Source organism: Nycticebus coucang, chromosome 2 (genome assembly GCF_027406575.1).
Source record: "Nycticebus coucang isolate mNycCou1 chromosome 2, mNycCou1.pri, whole genome shotgun sequence".
NCBI classification, from domain to species: Eukaryota; Metazoa; Chordata; class Mammalia; order Primates; family Lorisidae; genus Nycticebus; species Nycticebus coucang.
Window position 1 is genome coordinate 42873637 of NC_069781.1, and position 17456 is coordinate 42891092.

A 17456-nucleotide genomic window follows, 5' to 3' on the forward strand; every position below is an offset into this window, starting at 1 on the left:
CCATACTAAGACAAGCCCTTAAAATAAGCACTTCTGTAGGCATAGACATGGGGACATTCAAATGCTTATTAGTGTAAGAAAGTCATTATTCAACTATAACTAATAGTCTATATAGTCCATTGGTTCTTGGCAGGAGTAAGAGTCCGGCACGTCGAAGTATCATGGTGACGTGGGGACTACTATTGGCATTTAGTGCGTGGGGGTCAGGTCTGCTAAATGTCTTGCAATGCATGGGATAGTCAAACTATCCCCCAAAATACCAAGAGTGCCCATGCTGAGAACCACTGAAACAGCCTTCTTCTGTGTTAGCCTTGTAGATATTTATAAACAAAGCAAAGCAAAACCTAAAACCAAACCCCAAATGCCTCACATCAAACAGAATCAGCAAAAACTAAGAGAAAGCAGGATCATTTAGTAAATTTGTAATTATATACTGGTATATCTTAAAACAAAAGTTTGAACATCTATCTTTAAGAATATGCCTAAATTGAGATAGCCTCCGCCTAACAATTAGTGTACTTTAATACTGGAAAGTAAACTCATTTGAAGTGAATATGACTCTGGATTTCGTGTTTTAATAAAATCAACGCCATTTAAGGTTATCATGGGAAAGCTAGATGAGTGGCTGGGGGTGCAGATTTATAATGAAGAAGAAGAAGAGATCATCTTGAGAGTTTAAGGGGGTCTTCGGGAGGCTGAAGGGAGCAAGGCAAGAGGTATGGCAGGAAGAGGTTAGGAGAAAAGCAGGTAATTATTGGAGATGAACACAGAAGACCTTGAATCAGGTTTCCGGTGAATTCCATGGACTAATGAGTGGGGATTTCAGGTGACTTTCAGAAACACTGACAATGATAAAGTCATATACAAATTTACTGAATTAGGAATGAACTAACTGATGTAGAATAAGCCTCTGTTTCCTGGGCCAGGAAACTGTTCCACCCTATTGTGCCACCTGTTTTTGACGTGCAATTACTATCAAGTTTACTACGTCTACTGCTGAAAATTTCCTTTTTATCACAAAGAACAATTATTTATGGCTATGTTTATCACTGTGAACTTTAATAAGGATTAATTGGGGGTGAGTGGTGGGGAACAGTGAGGATATGTAAGAATAGACAAGTTGGAATAGGCCAAGATGCCTATCTTCTGATTGCCTTGTTAGGCTGGCTTCCTCGCCAGTGTGGGAGGACATGCCAGAGACTATCTGGAAATCCTTGAACTGAGCCCCAGTTAGAAAGGGTAGAAGTTTAAGTGTAGATACCTAATTTTTTTTATTATCCTTCAATATATCCCCCCACCAACCTAAACAACTCTGTTTCTTAGATGTGTTTTCCCATCTCTAATTGCCCTCACTATTCCCTTCACCTGGAATGGCCCTTCTTCTAATCTCCACTGTTTACATCTTGCCCATCCTTCAAGGCACAGCTCAGCAACCAACTCCATGAAGTCATCTCCAAGTGCCCCTGCAGAATGGGATCTCTCTTTCCCCTGACTGCCTGTAGTACTTTATTGGTGACATTACCTCATACCCTATCATGTCCCAGAGTTCTTTGCATACAGGTTGTATCCTCCACAGATGTGTGTCTGCACTGCACTAAGCAAGGAATCAAGGTCTGCTGAGAGAACTGGGAAGCAGCCTTCGGTGTTACATAATATAACATGATGTGGTCCCACTTAATGGGTCATGGTCCTCCTCTAGCATTTCTAGTTCTAGTATCTGCTCTGTAAACCTACAGTTAGGACATGGGAATTGTTACAATACATGAATGACTGGAACACCCCAGATGAAAGATTCTGTCAGGATCCTCCTGTGTACATTCTTTCAGATGGCTTATTAACAGCCTGAGTTATTGTGCCAGGGTCTTGGCAATATTTCTAACAGTGAATCATGATCTGTCAACTGTGTTTTGCTATTTGGACTGCTTATGTAATCATTGACAATATACTTACTTTCATTTCTGCTAATGCAACTGAAAAGAGCATTCTGTAAATTAAAGAAAAACAAATAGAAATTAACAACCAGAGTTTCTAATTTTATTATGCTTTATGGTTACATGGAAATCAGGATATCAAACTAATTCTTCTCTAAGTCCAAGACTGAAAATGTAGAAGAAATGACATCTTAGTAAAAGGGGAAATCATTTTCAACACATACTGGGGATCAAGATGAGCCATACAGTGACCATACACTGACCATGTGAGAGCAAACCAAGTTTATGCAAAGCTGTATCAATGTGTGTGTTTGGGGGGCTGTGGTGCTATAATGTATTACTTTCAATTATTCTTGCAGGATATAAAACAATCTAATAAAGGATATTTAGGAAAAAATATATTTAACATAGCTCTGGCATTGTAGAGTTGAAAACACTTCAGAGATCATGTCTAATTGTTCACAAACATGGCCATGCACTGGCTTTCCAGGCCTTAACCTACACTACAGAATCAAATCTGTGGTTGGGGGGCAGAAATCTAAATTTTAAACAAGGCATCAAAAGCCAGTTCTTTTGTAGCCATCCTGGTACGGGAATTTGGGAGTCTCCCTACTGTATTACAGATAAAAAACATTTCCTCAAGAGGGGAAAGAGAGATGTCTCGGGTCACAGTGCAAGTGAAAAGCAGAGTCTGAGACTACAATTAGTGTTTCTCTAGCTCTTAGCCATTCCAAAAACACTACCCTGTATTAAAGTCATTGTAAGGAGAATAAGAAAAAACAAGACAAAAATGAAAAACTCCAGATACTGAAAGCCCGTTTGGATAGTCAGGGTTTGTCAGGAAGGATTAATAGCGATCACAATTGGATGAAAATGAATTCTTAAAAGAAATAACATGGGTATAAATAAAATGTGAAAGGAAATCAAGTACACCCTTAATGTTGAAGTGAGATGATTTTGGCTTTCAATTGTAGCTAAATCATAAGCCAGCTAGACGATAGAGATTTGTTAAATGCCCAGCTGTACTGACCTTTAAAACCTAGCTTCAAAGATCCATCCATGTAGTTGTATAAAACTGTAGTTCCTAATATTCCATTGTAGGAATTAATGCCACTTGATTAGTCCATTTAAAGTAAAACAAAACAAAACAACAAAAGAAAAACTCCAGACCTCGGAGATGAGGGCTAATGAATTCACCCAGTATGAATTCTTTCTGCTAGAGATCTCCTTAAACAATGTAAAAGTAGCAAAAAGTGAATATTCTTAATGTTCATTGTGTTTCTCTCCACCCATGTTTTCTTGTTTTAGTTTGATTTTTCAGCTACCCGTTATAGACAGCCCTCTATTTGGGTTCACCGGTCTTGGAACACACAAAATGATCCAAATCAATATTAAAATAGTCAGACACCAACTTTCCAGTCCCCTTTGACTGGAAGAATGCAATTTCACTGTTTTAGCTTTTCTTACCTTACACCTGAATAAATGTATTTGATGGCTTGGTGGTTGTCTAGCAGAGAGCCCAGCATAGAATATATGTGTGCAGTGAGCCAACTGTGGCAATGGCCCCATTTTTTCACATTTCCTTGTGTCTATTTCTTGCACACTAACTCTGGACTTAGCCATGTGACTGGCTTTGGATAGAGGACATTAGCCAGCTTGAATCAGGTAGCTGCCTGAACATACACTTCGATGTTTCCACTTTCTCTCCTGGACCCCTGCCGCCACCATGGCAGCATATCTGAGTTAGTCTGACACCGGGATGGGAAAGACACATGGAGAAGAGCTGAGCTGACTCAGCCAAAGTCATCCTAAGTCAGCCAGCCCCAGGCTGACCTGCCAGCTGACTGCAGATCAGTGAGCCCATGTGAAATCAGCTGAGCCTGGCCAGATCAGAACTACCTAGCTGGCTCTTACATTTGTGAAAAATAATAAATTATTACTGTTCTAGGCTATGGATTTGGGAAAGATTTACTATACATTATTTTGATAACAAGATACAGTACTCAGCACTTTCTCTACTCATCCAAAGAGTGCTTAATTTCTAGATATTTACATAGGATTTCTACATAAAACTGGTATTTACTCTGAAAAAAAGAACCTTGTAAATGGGAAAAATTCTATAAAAAAATTTCTATCTATAAAAGTACTGACTATAGCACCTAGTTAAAGGCAATAACTTTCTGTTCATCCTTTAAGTCTTACCTGCTCTGTGAAGACTTCCCCAGTGCCCTGGACAGGGTGTTTTTCCTTCAGGTTTCAATGTCTCTTGTACCGACTTCTAGCAACGTATTTGTCTCATTGTATTGTAATGGATTATTTGAATGTCTCTCTTCCCTAGGACTAGACTATGAGCTTCTTGTAGACAGTGACTAAATTTTTTCATCTTTGTACCGTGAGAACAGTGCCTGATACACATTAAGTATATTGGTTCAGTGTGTTATCAGTTCACCGAATTTGAGAGAATGAATGACAGATACCAAGACAATTGTATAGACTCTGCCTCAGCAACTCAGAGGTTATCATTAAAAAAGAGATGTGTAGGGTGGGCATTAGCTCATGCCTTATAATCCTACTCTGGGAGGCCCAGGCAGATGGATTGCTAGAATCAGGAATTCGAGACCAGCCTGAGCAAGAGCTAGACTCCTATCTCTACCAAAAACATAAAAATTAGCCGGGCGTGGGGGTAGACACCTGTAGTCCCAGCTTCTTGGGGTGGTGAGGCAAGAGGATCGCTTGAGCCTAAGAGGTTGTTGTGAGCTATGATGACGCTGTAGCACTCAAACCAGGGCAAGAGAGTGAGACGGTCTCCAAAAAAAAAAAAAAAAAAAAGAAAACAACTCCCCCCCCAAAAAACAAAAAAAGACATGTAAATATAGTTACACTATAGGTTAACAAATGCTATAATAAAGTACACAAAGGATTTCAAAGTAGCAATCAATTTTATGTGTGTGGAGGAAAGAAAGATGGGAGGAATAGTTTCAAAGAGGTATGGACCAGCCAGAATTTGAGGCAAAGATTGCCAGTTGGATGGGAATAGTGATATGCTGGGAAAGCTTTCCTGAGTCCCGATTTGTAGTATTTACTGATGTCCACAGTGTAAATAACCCCACCTGTGGCTGGTTAAGTTACAAACTGGCTTGTAAAATTCCTGAGTATTTAATAATAAGTACTCCCTAGTTGGTAGATGCTTGAGCCTAGGAGTTTGAGGTTGCTGTGAGCTGTGATGATGCCACAGGATTTTAGCTTGGGCAACAGAGAACTTGTCTCAAAAAAAAAATACACATACCCAGTAATGGTTCAGGAGCTCAGAAAATAGGTTAACAAATAAGATTCTGAAGTTATCATCATATAGGGACTACTAAAGCTATGAGAGTAGTTAAGATTGCCTGTGGGGAAAATCATGGCCATTTAAGATTAGAACGGGTCACAATCTAATCTGACTTGATCAGATTTTCCTTTTGGGATGATCTCATTCAGGTGACTTCTGAGAATGAATTAGAAAGGAAATATACTAGCAGAAGGAGACTAAATAGGAGTTACTCCCCTCCTCCCAAACTATGATACAAATACGACAAAATCAAACAACATACAAGTGGAACGTAGTTAAGGTTTTATATTCTCTTAAGCCAGTACTGCAGGACCTAGTAGGTTTCGCTCTTTTTGGAGCTCATCAGCTGCAGGTAACGGCTCAAATTTACTCTGATACAGTATACCTCTACAACATTTTACCATTTACAAAGCCTCCCATTCACTGTCTTCTATTTACTATATTCTGAGAATTCTTGGGAATTTACTCACCATTACTTAAAGACACTTTACATTTAGGTCTCAAGGTCTTTACTGGGGCAAAGTACCAATGATTCTTTTTGTTAATGCCCAAAACATAACCGGGTGAGGAACAACGGAACTGTCCGACACAGCCTAGGCTGTCATCTGCCCTCCCAGATGGTCTCTATTCTTAGAACCATTGCAGCATAGATCCAGTCACAATGATGCTGAGGAGGTCTCTAGCTGTTCAGAGAATCCTGTTGGTCCTGACATCTCTGGCCCTCTTATCTCTAAATTGGACTATTCTTTCATCCCTTTTTCTTTATGCTTCTAGTAGTAAATCTAGAATAAAGGTTAATTTGAGAGAAAAAGGAACAAAATAAAATACTGATAGACGAAAATCTTTAAGCAGAACATTTATTGTGGTATTTCCTGAAGATACACTCTATAGTCTATTAGATGAATAAACATATATAAAACACTGGCAATCAGGGGCAGAACAAAATGAATGGTAAGCTATCATCTGTGGTAAAGAGGGGGGTGCATGAGAACTAGTTATACTTTTATAAGCAGAAAATACTTCTTGTAACTTTGAGAACTGGGTGACTATAATACAAGAGATGGGAAAGAGACTTTATTATACACCATTCTGAATTTTGAACCATGTGAATATCCAAAAAATAAAATTGTACACATACCTGTACCATTCTGTGCACTTAGCTATGACTGACAGGTGGTGCTTGATAGGATCAGGTGTGGAACTCACAAGGCCAATTGTCTTTGTTTTGCGGTTCTAAAAGATTTTTAAATATCCTCAGTCTTAATTTTATCTTAGCATTCTCTCAGAACCACAGCCCCATGGCAGAACAATATTTTAGTTTAAATAAACAGTTTGCTAATACAGCAACTGTTTATTGTAAAACTTAACTGCTTTAAGATTAAAAAAAAGTTACTCCTCACAAAAATACCTTCTACTGACTTTCATAGTTTCTCACCTTCCTTAATGAATAATATTAATTGGACTGAAGAAAGCTAGGGAAAAAAAAAGAAAGACATGAAAATGATATGTATGAAAATATGAAGGAAACCACAGAAGAATAATCTATGAAAGAAAGAAGTAAAAAATGTAAAAGCGTGATGGTAAATTTGTAGCATTGTATTTCAGTGGCTCACATGGCAAACAGAAAGGTATTATGGTTATTATGTTAAGAGAATGAGAGGTAAGATTTGACAATAAGGGTATGAAATGGATTTATGAATCCCCAACTAAAATTAATCACTTTATAGTCACTGTGATGTCTCTGGAAATTCACCAATCTCACATCATCTTAATAATGCTGATTATGACATTCAAGGAAAATAGTAACTATCAATAGCCAAAAAATCATGATTTTGGTGGCCAGAAGAAAATGTTCACAGCCAACTCTGTACAAATCTACACACTATATATCTCACACCTCAAGCTCAACACGAACTCATTCTTACTTCAGTTAATCAGCCAATGTGCACAAGTATGATTATACCTAGGGTTCACAGCCAGCATCTGCTCTGGTTGTTGGCATTCCAGCTGTTAATATTTTGAATATCATCCCTTGTTCCTTGCATCATACATCCACGATCCCCATGTGGCCTAACCAATACTTGTAGGTAAGCTGGGACTAAGCCTCTGAAACTGTTTGGAGAATCTAGAACTGAACATGCCCATGACACCTGAATAGGTCCATTAAAGAGTTATCAAGCTGATGATTGATTTTGGTAGCTTCTACAGACCAGGGCTTGGTGACCCCCCAATCAAACAGGTTTGATTTTCAAAGAGGTTTTCTTAAGTACTGCAGGATATATTCTTTTTCAGGTACTGGTCAGAACAAGAGAACTGCAGAGCTGGAAGGGAAATCAATCATCAGTCAATCAATCAAAATTTCCTGTCTGTTGCAAAAATCTTCTTCATAATACGTAAATTAGTAAGTCTTTATGTGGACATTGTTAGCAACAGAAGTACTATTTTTTTGGAACTTCTCATTCTATTCTGAACACTGATCAGAAATGTCAAATCACTGATAAGCCTGGTAGCATTTTAGATGTCAAGTTTTTCGAAAGACCAGTGGACATTTTGAGTCCTTTCACCCCTGTGGAAGTTGGGTTTTGATCAAAAATTTCTGAGTGAGTTTACTTTGTTGGTAGAGCATTGTGCTGGTCATTGTGGAGGATAGGTCTGAGAATATCCTGAAGAGTGGGTTTTAGTTATGGCAAATTTCTTCAACGTGTGTATGTCATTAAAGTATTTGACTTCTCCATCATACATGAAACTCAGTTTAGCTGGGTACAGGATCCTGGGCTGAAAGTTGTTTTGTTTTAGGAGATTGAAGGTTGACGACCATCCTCTTCTGGCTTGAAAAGTTTCAGCAGAGAGATCTGTAGTCATTCTAAGTCATGGAAGAAACCCAAGTGCTCATCGACCCACGAATGGATTAATAGTGGTACACCCACGGAATATTATGCAGTCTTAAAAAAGATGGAGACTTTACCTCTTTTATGTTTACATGGATGGAGCTGGAATATATTCTTCTTAGTAAAGTATTCCAAGAATGGAAGAAAAAGTATCCAATGTACTCAGCCCTAATATGAAACCAATTTATAAACACCCACACTTCCATATGAAAGCTATAACCCAACTATAGCCCAGGATGAAGGGGAAAGAGGAGGGGGGAAGATGGGTAAAGGAAGGGTAATTGATCAGACCACACCTATGGTGCATTTTACAAGGGTACATGTCAAATCTACTAAGTGTAGAGTATAAACATCTCAACACAATAATTAAGAAAGTACAGTGAAGGCTATGTTAACCAGTTGGTTTTAAGTATTTCAAATTGTATAAAACCAGCACACTGTACTCCATTAAGACATTATTGTACACAGCTATGATTTAATAAAAATTTTTTACAAAATTAAACAGCAAATGACAGAACAACAACAAAAAAGAAATGTCAGATCAGTATCTGGCTCCTTCTTTTCCAATTCTCAAAAGAAGCAATTTTCAAATGCTACCTCTCTACTTTCTTTTTTCTCTTTCTTTCCTTCTTTTCCTTTCCTTCCTTCCTTCCTCCCTCCCTTCCTTCCTTTCGTCTTTCTTTTTTTCTCCTTCTCTTTCTTTCTCTCTCTCTTTCTTCTCCTTCTTCTTCTTCTTCTTTTTTTTTAAACACTTTCTCTTCCCTGGAGCTTTCATTCACTCTTTCATTCCTTGGCGTTTCAAAGACTATTTGAGGGTTTTCTGTGGTTATAATCTCTTCTGATCTTTAGTCCTGAATTCCTAACTACCTCTGAGATATGTCTTTACATTCAAAGGACCAAACACTTAATAAGCTTCAATGTCTTCAAACCTCCTTTACAATGTATGTGCTATTGTTGCTGTATTTTAATTCTTTTAAAAATTTAAGAATACATTGTTATTGTTTTATATAATCTATGTGTTTTAACTTTCTATTTTTGCATTCCTTTTTGCATCCCAAATAATTTCTGTCTGAAGTTATCTTTCAGAACTTCCATTAGATGACTTCTAGGAAGTGTCCAGTAATGGCAATTCTGTTTTAGCTGTCTGTCTGAAGTTATCTTAACTTTGCCTTCTTTCTTGAAAAACATTTTTGCTAGATAGTTGGTATTCTAAATTGATAGTTATTTTCTTTCAGAACTGTTGAGAAAGCATTCTATTGTCTTCTGGCTTCCACTGTTGCTACTGGGAAATCAGCTGTTAGTCTCCTTTGAAGGCAATGCCCTTTCCTCCCCTGTTTTTAAGATCTTTGGCTAGAAGAAAATGTTCATAGGCAACCAACTTGTGGACAAAGACTATGCAAAAAGCATATCTATGATGTGTGTCTGTAATATATGGATTTTTCTTTTCTTTTAATCCTGCTGAGAATTTGTAGGGCTTCTTTAAACATTGCCTCTGCCCATACTATTACATAGTGCTCCTACAGACCTTCTCACTCTATCCTTTATGTCTCTTAAACTATCTTTCAGTCTTATGTCTCTCTATGCTGCTTTCCACATAATTTTAGTTCTATCTTCTAATTCACTAACTTTCTTTACTCTTCCTAATCTGCCTTAATATCTATCAATTGTGTTTTTATTTCAACTATTACACTTTTCCCTCTGGAAATTCTCTTTAGTTCTTTTCCAAATGTTTGCTCTTCATTTTTTTTTTTTTTTTTTTTTGAGACAGAGTCTTACTATGTTGCCCTAGGTAGAGAGTCCCATGGAGTCACAGCTCACAGCAACCTCTCAGCTTCCCTAGTAGCTGGGACTACAGGCCCCCACCACAATGCCCAGCTATTTTTTTTGGTTATAGTTGTCATTGTTATTTGGCAGGCCTAGGCTGGATTCGAACCCACCAGCTCTGGGGTATGTGGCTGGCGCCCTAGCCACTGAGCTTCAGGTGCCAAGCCATGCTCTTCATATTTTTAAGACTTTATTTCTTACACATATTAAACATTTTATAGCCTGTCTCTGATAATTTCTTTTTTTTTTTAAAGTTTTTTTTAATTAAGTTTATTTATTTTTGTATTTTTGTTGTTGTTGTTGTTGCAGTTTGGCCAGGGCTGGGTTTGAACTCACCACCCTCAGTATATGGGGCCAGCACCCTACTCTCTGAGCCACAGGCACCACCCCTGATAATTTCTATATCTGAAGTATCTTCAGGTCTGATTCTGTTCATCATTTTTCCCACTGGCTCTTATTTGATTAATCTTGTTTTCTGGTGAGTTTTGTGATTTCTTTTCTGTGATCTGCTTATTATTCTTTGAACTTTATTTGTGGAAATCCCAAGAAGACCAGAACAGAGATCTAAGGAACATCTGTATAACGTTTTCTCAGGTGCCAGAGGATTACTACCATTTCAAAACTACTTCGAATCAGTTCTCAGTTTAAGGTTTTATAAACGTTCACTTGTTATAAATTTAGGCTACAATCTCAAGTGAAGGCCTTCTTATAGCTATGAATTCTCAATGGAAACAACATTAAGGTTTGAGAGATGCAATTTTCCTTGCAGTTCCCTGAAAAGGGAAATGAACTTATTTGTTGGTTGCCCTAACACTGAAAGTATAGTCCCATTGGAATCCCAAGTTTATTGGTGGAATGGGAAGGAGACATCAGTTAGATTTTCCACCGTCATTTAGAACCAAGGATTTGTCTTCTGACTTCTGAGCCCCAGGCAGCCACAAAGTTATGAAAATTGATTTGGCAAATGTCCTTGAAGCTAATGTTCTTACTTTCTTGCATTCCTTTGTTCACTTAATTTTTGGCTTAAGCATTCCATATTTTCCTTCTAGCAAATTATCTACATTTTAAATTATTTTCAGTTGGAGGACTGGTCCAGATATTAAGTCTGCTCTATTGCCAGAAAGAGAAATTCTAAATAGTACCTTCAAGCATAGGAAAATAGTAAATATATGCCAGGAAACAACAATTTGATCAGTGTTTTAACTCTCTGAACATTATGTCCTACATTCAATCCATCATAACAAACCCTGTTGATGAATTCTGCTTTCAAATCTCTGATTTATTCTTAAATACTTGATTCTATTACTATCATCCTAATTCTGGGCTTTCTCTTTTTAGCTAAGTTAGAGGGGCTGGGGGGATCTAAAACTTAGCCTGCACAGAATTAAGAGTTCACACTTGCTAAAATATTGGCTTTCTTATTTGCTACATTGGTCTCCTCTTATAGCAATCTTCATCACCATCCTTTAATTAATAATGGGTTGAGCTTCCAAATGTTATCTTTCCAGGGTTTGGTCCCATTTTGCCTATCCAAGGACAGATTTTCAGCCAAAATAGGTCTGTTTCTCTTCTTCCCTTACATAAGCCATATATTCTTGATCCATAGTCTTATTACCTGAATTATACCAATTCTTTCAGGCCTCTTTCACTGGCAAAGTTTTCCCTGATAACTCCTAACATGCTCATCTGCTTTCTAATTTCCCTGAGGCCTTGTATATGCAGTATATATAATTAGCTTGACTCAATTTGCTAGAACTCTTTAGTGTCTAGACTTAAGCTATCGGTGGCTTAACAAGAATTCTAACCTAAGTCTGATTCCAAAGTTTGTGCTTTTTCTAATATATAAAACTCCTCTCCATATTCCATAAATCCTTGTTGGTTTACATAAAAAATAAACCAGACTCTATAAATAATCAGATGTAACAATGCTTTACATTTAACTGGTTTATCTTAGGTTGGCTGGAAGAAAACAGAATCTTAAACGGCATTATAATTTTTAAACTTTATTCATTAAAGTAAGTTTCTTAGCAAATCCTCTCAAAAGAATTCTGTAGCAGTTTACCAATAAAGATAAACATTAGCTCTTCGAGATATAATTACTCACTCTCTAAAACTCTAATCAAACTACAAAACCATTCTTCAGGGTAAATACTGCCCCCTGCAATTGTAAACCTAATGAAAATGGCTTACACATCTAGAAGTTCACCCCAGGGACCACTGCACTCCGGTGTTAAGGAAAAGATACTAAAAGCTTAGTTTTACAAATTATTCTGATGTTGATGAACAACCAATCCAGCTAAAATAAGCTGCATTACACCAAATTTACCCACTTCACTAAATAGCTTTTATCTCTAGGTTAGACTTCAATAAACATGACAGTGACTGTCATTTGGGGTTATAATGCAGAACTTTTTGTTTGCATTAAAGAACTCTTACCTCTCTTTATTTCTAAGTAACATAAGAAATCAAACTGAGTCTCAAATTATCTTGGCTAATTTATGGGGCTGGCTTTTAATATAAAAATAAAAGAATCCTCAGGCAGTGTCTGTGGCTCAGTGAGTAGGGCGCCAGCGCCATATACCAAGGGTGGTGGGTTTAAGCTTGGCCCGGCCAAACTGCAACAAAAAATAGCTGGGCATTGTGGCAGGTGCCTGTCATCCCAGCTACTCGGGAGGCTGAGGCAAGAGAATCGGCTAAGCCCAAGAGCTGGAGGTTGCTGTGAGCCGTGATGCCACAGCACTCTACTGAGGGTGACAAAGTGAGACTCTGTCTCTAAAAAAAAAAAAAAAAAAAAAGAATTCTATTGGCATATAGAATTTTGGAAAATGGTTGCTTAATTCTAGGCAAACAAGTGAGGACAGACTGGGAAAAGTAAACTATTCTTAGTATTTCTACCATAGGACAGTGTTTGTCTCTCTTACCTTTCCTGTCCCGTCCTTCATCAACACATACTGGCAGACTTCCTAGGGCAATGCAGAAATCCAGACAAGAGAAGGAAGCACACTAAAATAATGGAGGACAGGCTACAGCAGATGGACAGTGTCAGACATCATGTGGGAGAAAAGAAGGAGTTATCACAGTTAGCCTCTTTGTTTAAGAGAAATTCAAACTGGTCATTTCAAAGGTAAAGAGATAAAGAAAAGATAAAGAAATCTTTAACTTCTTTGTAGCAAAAGTCTTTTCAATAAGAACAGAGGAGAGCTGCTGTTAATTTGGAACTCTGCCTTCAGAGGAATGGATATAACTTAGAAAACAGTACAAAGGGACAAAAGATAAATAAGACTTTCCAGTATAAAAATGTTAATCAAAAGGTACAATTATAGGCTTTGAGAAAAGAAAAAAACGAGAACTATAATCTAGAAGCAGTTAAGAGAGAGTTATTCTTTCTTTTCCAAGAAAACAGCAATAGGAATCCCAATGTTTATATATAAAAATGATGAATGAGGCATATGCACTTAAGTGTTCTTAATTACATGGCTTTACACTATGAAAAACAATTGTCATATTTAACAATGGAGTTCTAGAAAATGAACAAAATAGCCCCAGTGAGAGGTGTTTTCACATCAGGGACTATTTTTTTGTACATATTTACACAGTGTAAAAGAAAAGATGTCCTCTACCTTTGCCTTAATATCTGCCCCATGTAGACACTACACTGTTTGAAATCCCACCCCTGGGAGACAAGTGTCCTCCAGATTTAATACAGCCTTTGTAACTTAGTATTTTTTTCACCCAAATGCAAGATGCTAGGAAAGTGTGAAGCTATTCACATTAGCAATGAGATTCTATTTCTTTCTTTTCTTCATAATTAGAGGTAGTTTATAAAAATGGATACCTGGGATGGGTCAGGAGATATATATGAAAGTGGGCAAAAGAAGATATAGAACCCAAGAATAAATTATTTCACAACTTTTGGTACAACCATTTGCTTTGTTATAAAAACATAGGTTAAATCCTTTGTATGTGAAAGTTAGACATTTCTTTAAAATTAATACTTAATTTCAACAAAATTAATTAAATTTATAACATTTCTAAATAAGGCAAATGACATTTTTGTCAAGGCTAAATTTTCTGTAAGGTAAAACGTAGTTTGTGTAAAAATGAATTCATTATAAAAATGTAAGTCATTTTTTCAAAGCTCTGATAACAGCTAAATCGTGTATCCAAATTTGTTAAATAAAATGCATACCTCATATTCTTTTCTGCAAACTTTGGAAATATCATTCTTTGAAGATGCCTAAAAGGCAACAAATTTCTTCATTAATTTATTATACATACTATTTAGCACAGGACAAAAAAGAACACAAATTAGTATATGTTGATTGCTAGTATAGTATTCTTTACTTTATCAAGGAAAATCTTCTGTTCAAATATTTAAAAGTCCCTAAAATACAACAAACAAATTTCATGCCATTTCTTTAACAAACATTACCCCTAAGGCCTATTCAATATTCTAAGGCTTCACTCTAGCTTTTAGAGCTTTAATCTCACATAATAACATGGTCCTTCTGTTATTTCAGAAACTAGATGACTCTGAAGGAAATGTAAATCAGAGGACTTTTTAAAGGCTGAATTCCACTCTGTAGCAAATTTCCTTGTGAAGCTCTGCCACAGCAAATTTTCTTGTGAAGCTCTGCCAGGGCACTTATGTTTTGTTTTTTCTTTAACCCTTCATATTCTAAGGTTTCATACTGAATTTATTGAGCTAATTTCCTCAGAAAAGTGCCATATATAATGGAAGAAGCAACTAAAGATGGAAACGGTACTATGCCAGGCAATTAACAAGTTATTTTTATGTAAGTCTCTCGACAAGTTTATGAAGAAGCTATTAACTCTGCCAGAGAATATGAGGAAGCTGATGCTTAGAGAAATAGCATATTATTTACATGTTTAAGTATGCACTTTCTATATAAAAGAGCCAAAATAAATCTGTTGAGGGATGGTTACTCTTCCACATGACATTAGTCTCCATTAGAGATGTAGTTCCAGAGTCACAGATTCTGGTTTCTTGTTCTATTCCTCCCATTCTATCACCTAGCTCCATGCAATTTATAACAGGCCAGCTGCTGAGGACAGTGAGAGCAAGAAGCAGAATGGGCTGGCAGCTGCTTTATGACACACCAGATCCATTATAGTTCAAATCTCCCACAACTCAGTCTCATCTCAATGCCTAGCGGAGAGTAGCAGAGAGCTAGGCCATGTGCTGCCAAAGAGCATTGCTTGGGCTATAGTACAGTGGTCTGTGTGAAAGTGAAGGTGATACACGTACTATGTCTCATATGCTCCTGTCCAGAGACAAGTCTTTAGAAGGAGGCAATAAGAGAAGGCTTTCCAGCTGTGGTTTCAAGTCCATCTAAACAACCACTTCTAGTTTCCTAGTTATGTCTACTCCCACCACTTCAAGGGGAGGAGCCAGAAGGGGAGTTTTCCCACTCTAAGGAACCACTATTAAAACACACACAGTGACGAACAACTCAGGGGCTTAAGATAATCAGAGTAGAGATAGATCAAAGAAATCATACTAACTACAGGAGTCACACTCACCTTAGGACCAAGAAGAGAAGAGATGTGAGAATATGATCAGGAAGCCATGATGAAAGAGAGAAGGGAAAATTTATATCACCACAAGCAAAGTACAAAAGGCCTCAATTCTTTCTTTGTGTGACAGAAAGAAGAAAAGATGAGAAGGAATAAGAGAAGGCTGAGGCAATATGCAGCAGCCACAACTGAAAATGCAGAAAGTTGAAAAGGGAATGCCTTATGCAAGAAATAGTAAATTGGTAGTTTTTGCGGGTCACTGCTTCAAGGCCTTGAGGTGAGCAAGGCCCAATTCACATGCACAGCTATAACCCAAACCGCACTCCATGACGCTTAAGGGCCTGACTACCCGGTTACCTGCTTGCATGCCTGTCGACACTCCAAGGCAATAGCCAGTTCACAGCAGCCTAAGCCGACCCAGCCATCAGACTTCTTTAACACACCTTAAAAACAAAATGTTCAAATGCTTTAGTCATAAGTAGCAACAAAAACAAACAGCATACCAAATTGTACATGGATACTACTAAAAGTCAAAGCAAGTGTCCATAAGAAAACTAGCTCAGATGGCAGGGACTCAAAATTACTAAGACCTTCTGTTCACCCTTATGCCCAATGTTGTCACAGTCTTCTGATAGAGTCCCTCACAGAATAATTATTGGGTTGTTTGTTTTTTCTCTTTTCCCTCCTACCCTAAACTTTCTTCATTCTTATTCTTGGGTAGACGGCATCTCTATCATGGGATATATAGGGTAAGGAAAGCAAGAGAGATGCCTTTCCTACTTTTAGACTATAAATCTGAAGAAAAGATCCTAACTTAACTTAAACAAGCAAATCTATTTAACAAACAGATAAATAGATAACAAAAAAGGGTACAAATATTATTATATTCAAAATATTAAATATATACAATAGAATAAAACCTACCATCCTGCCTAAAAACTGATAGTAAAGGAAGGAGTAATTTCTATGAACCTGGCCTGGCTTTGATGGGCACATTTAATTATGTGGTAAAATAACCATGCAGTGATTTCTCCAAACAAATTACCATGAAGCTAAAAGATGGTAAAATTTTAAAGTGCCCTAATTTGTTTCTTAGATGACTTTTGTAATTATGAATGTCAATGAATGACTCTTAAAACAAACTTAGAAGATTAAAGAAATATTTATGAAAAGAGAAAAGACTGGCTCGGCACCCATACCACAGTGGTTATGGCGCCAGCCACATATACTGAGGCTGGCAGGTTCGAACCTGGCCAGGACCAGCTAAACAACAATGACAACTGCAACAAAAAATAGCCGGGCATTGTGGCAGGTGCCTGTAGTCCTAGCTATTTGGGAGGCTGAGGCAAGAGAATAGCTTAAGCCCAAGAGTTTGAGGTTGCTGTGAGCTGTGGCTCCACAGCACTTTACTGTGGGTGACATAGTGAGACACTGTCTCAAAAAAAAAAAAAAGAGAAAAGACAGCTTGTAGGGATGCTGCTAATTCCTTCTTCTCTCCTTTACAAATTGCTTTATGTTACATGTATGCAATGCATAAATATGAGAATCCACATGTCCATTAAATTAGATTGTGATTTTCATTTGAAAAACATGACAGGAATTCAAGACAATAGGTAACAGTTTTCTAAATGAAATTAGGACTTAATACAAATAGAAACATTCTGCTAAAAAATAAAAAAGAACTGTTCATAGATAGACAAAGCTTTCAAAATATAAAATACAGGCTGGGCACAGTGGCTCATGCCTGTAATCCTAGTGCTCTGGGAGGCCAAGGCAGGTGGATCCTTTGAGCTCAGGAGTTTGAGACAAGCTTCAGCAAGAGTAAGACCTCCGTCTTACAAAAATAGAAAGTCTAGCTGGGTCTTGTGGCAGGAACCTATAGACTCAGTTATCAAGAGGCTGAGACAAGAGGATTGCTTGTGCCCAAGAGTTTGAGGTTGTTGTAAG

At 37.4% G+C, this 17456-nt stretch overlaps 1 protein-coding gene across 1 annotated transcript in view; it reads right to left on the minus strand.

The window, feature by feature from the left end:
- The window catches only part of RECK (reversion inducing cysteine rich protein with kazal motifs), an 82841-nt gene that overhangs the window by 40012 nt on the left and 25373 nt on the right, over positions 1-17456 (minus strand). Inside the window, exons 5-7 of the mRNA XM_053568752.1 lie at positions 15867-15952; positions 14161-14208; positions 1951-1984 (exon numbers count right to left, since the gene is read on the minus strand). Coding sequence (XP_053424727.1) covers positions 1951-1984; positions 14161-14208; positions 15867-15952 — 168 coding nt within the window. The remainder of the gene's footprint in view (positions 1-1950; positions 1985-14160; positions 14209-15866; positions 15953-17456) is intronic.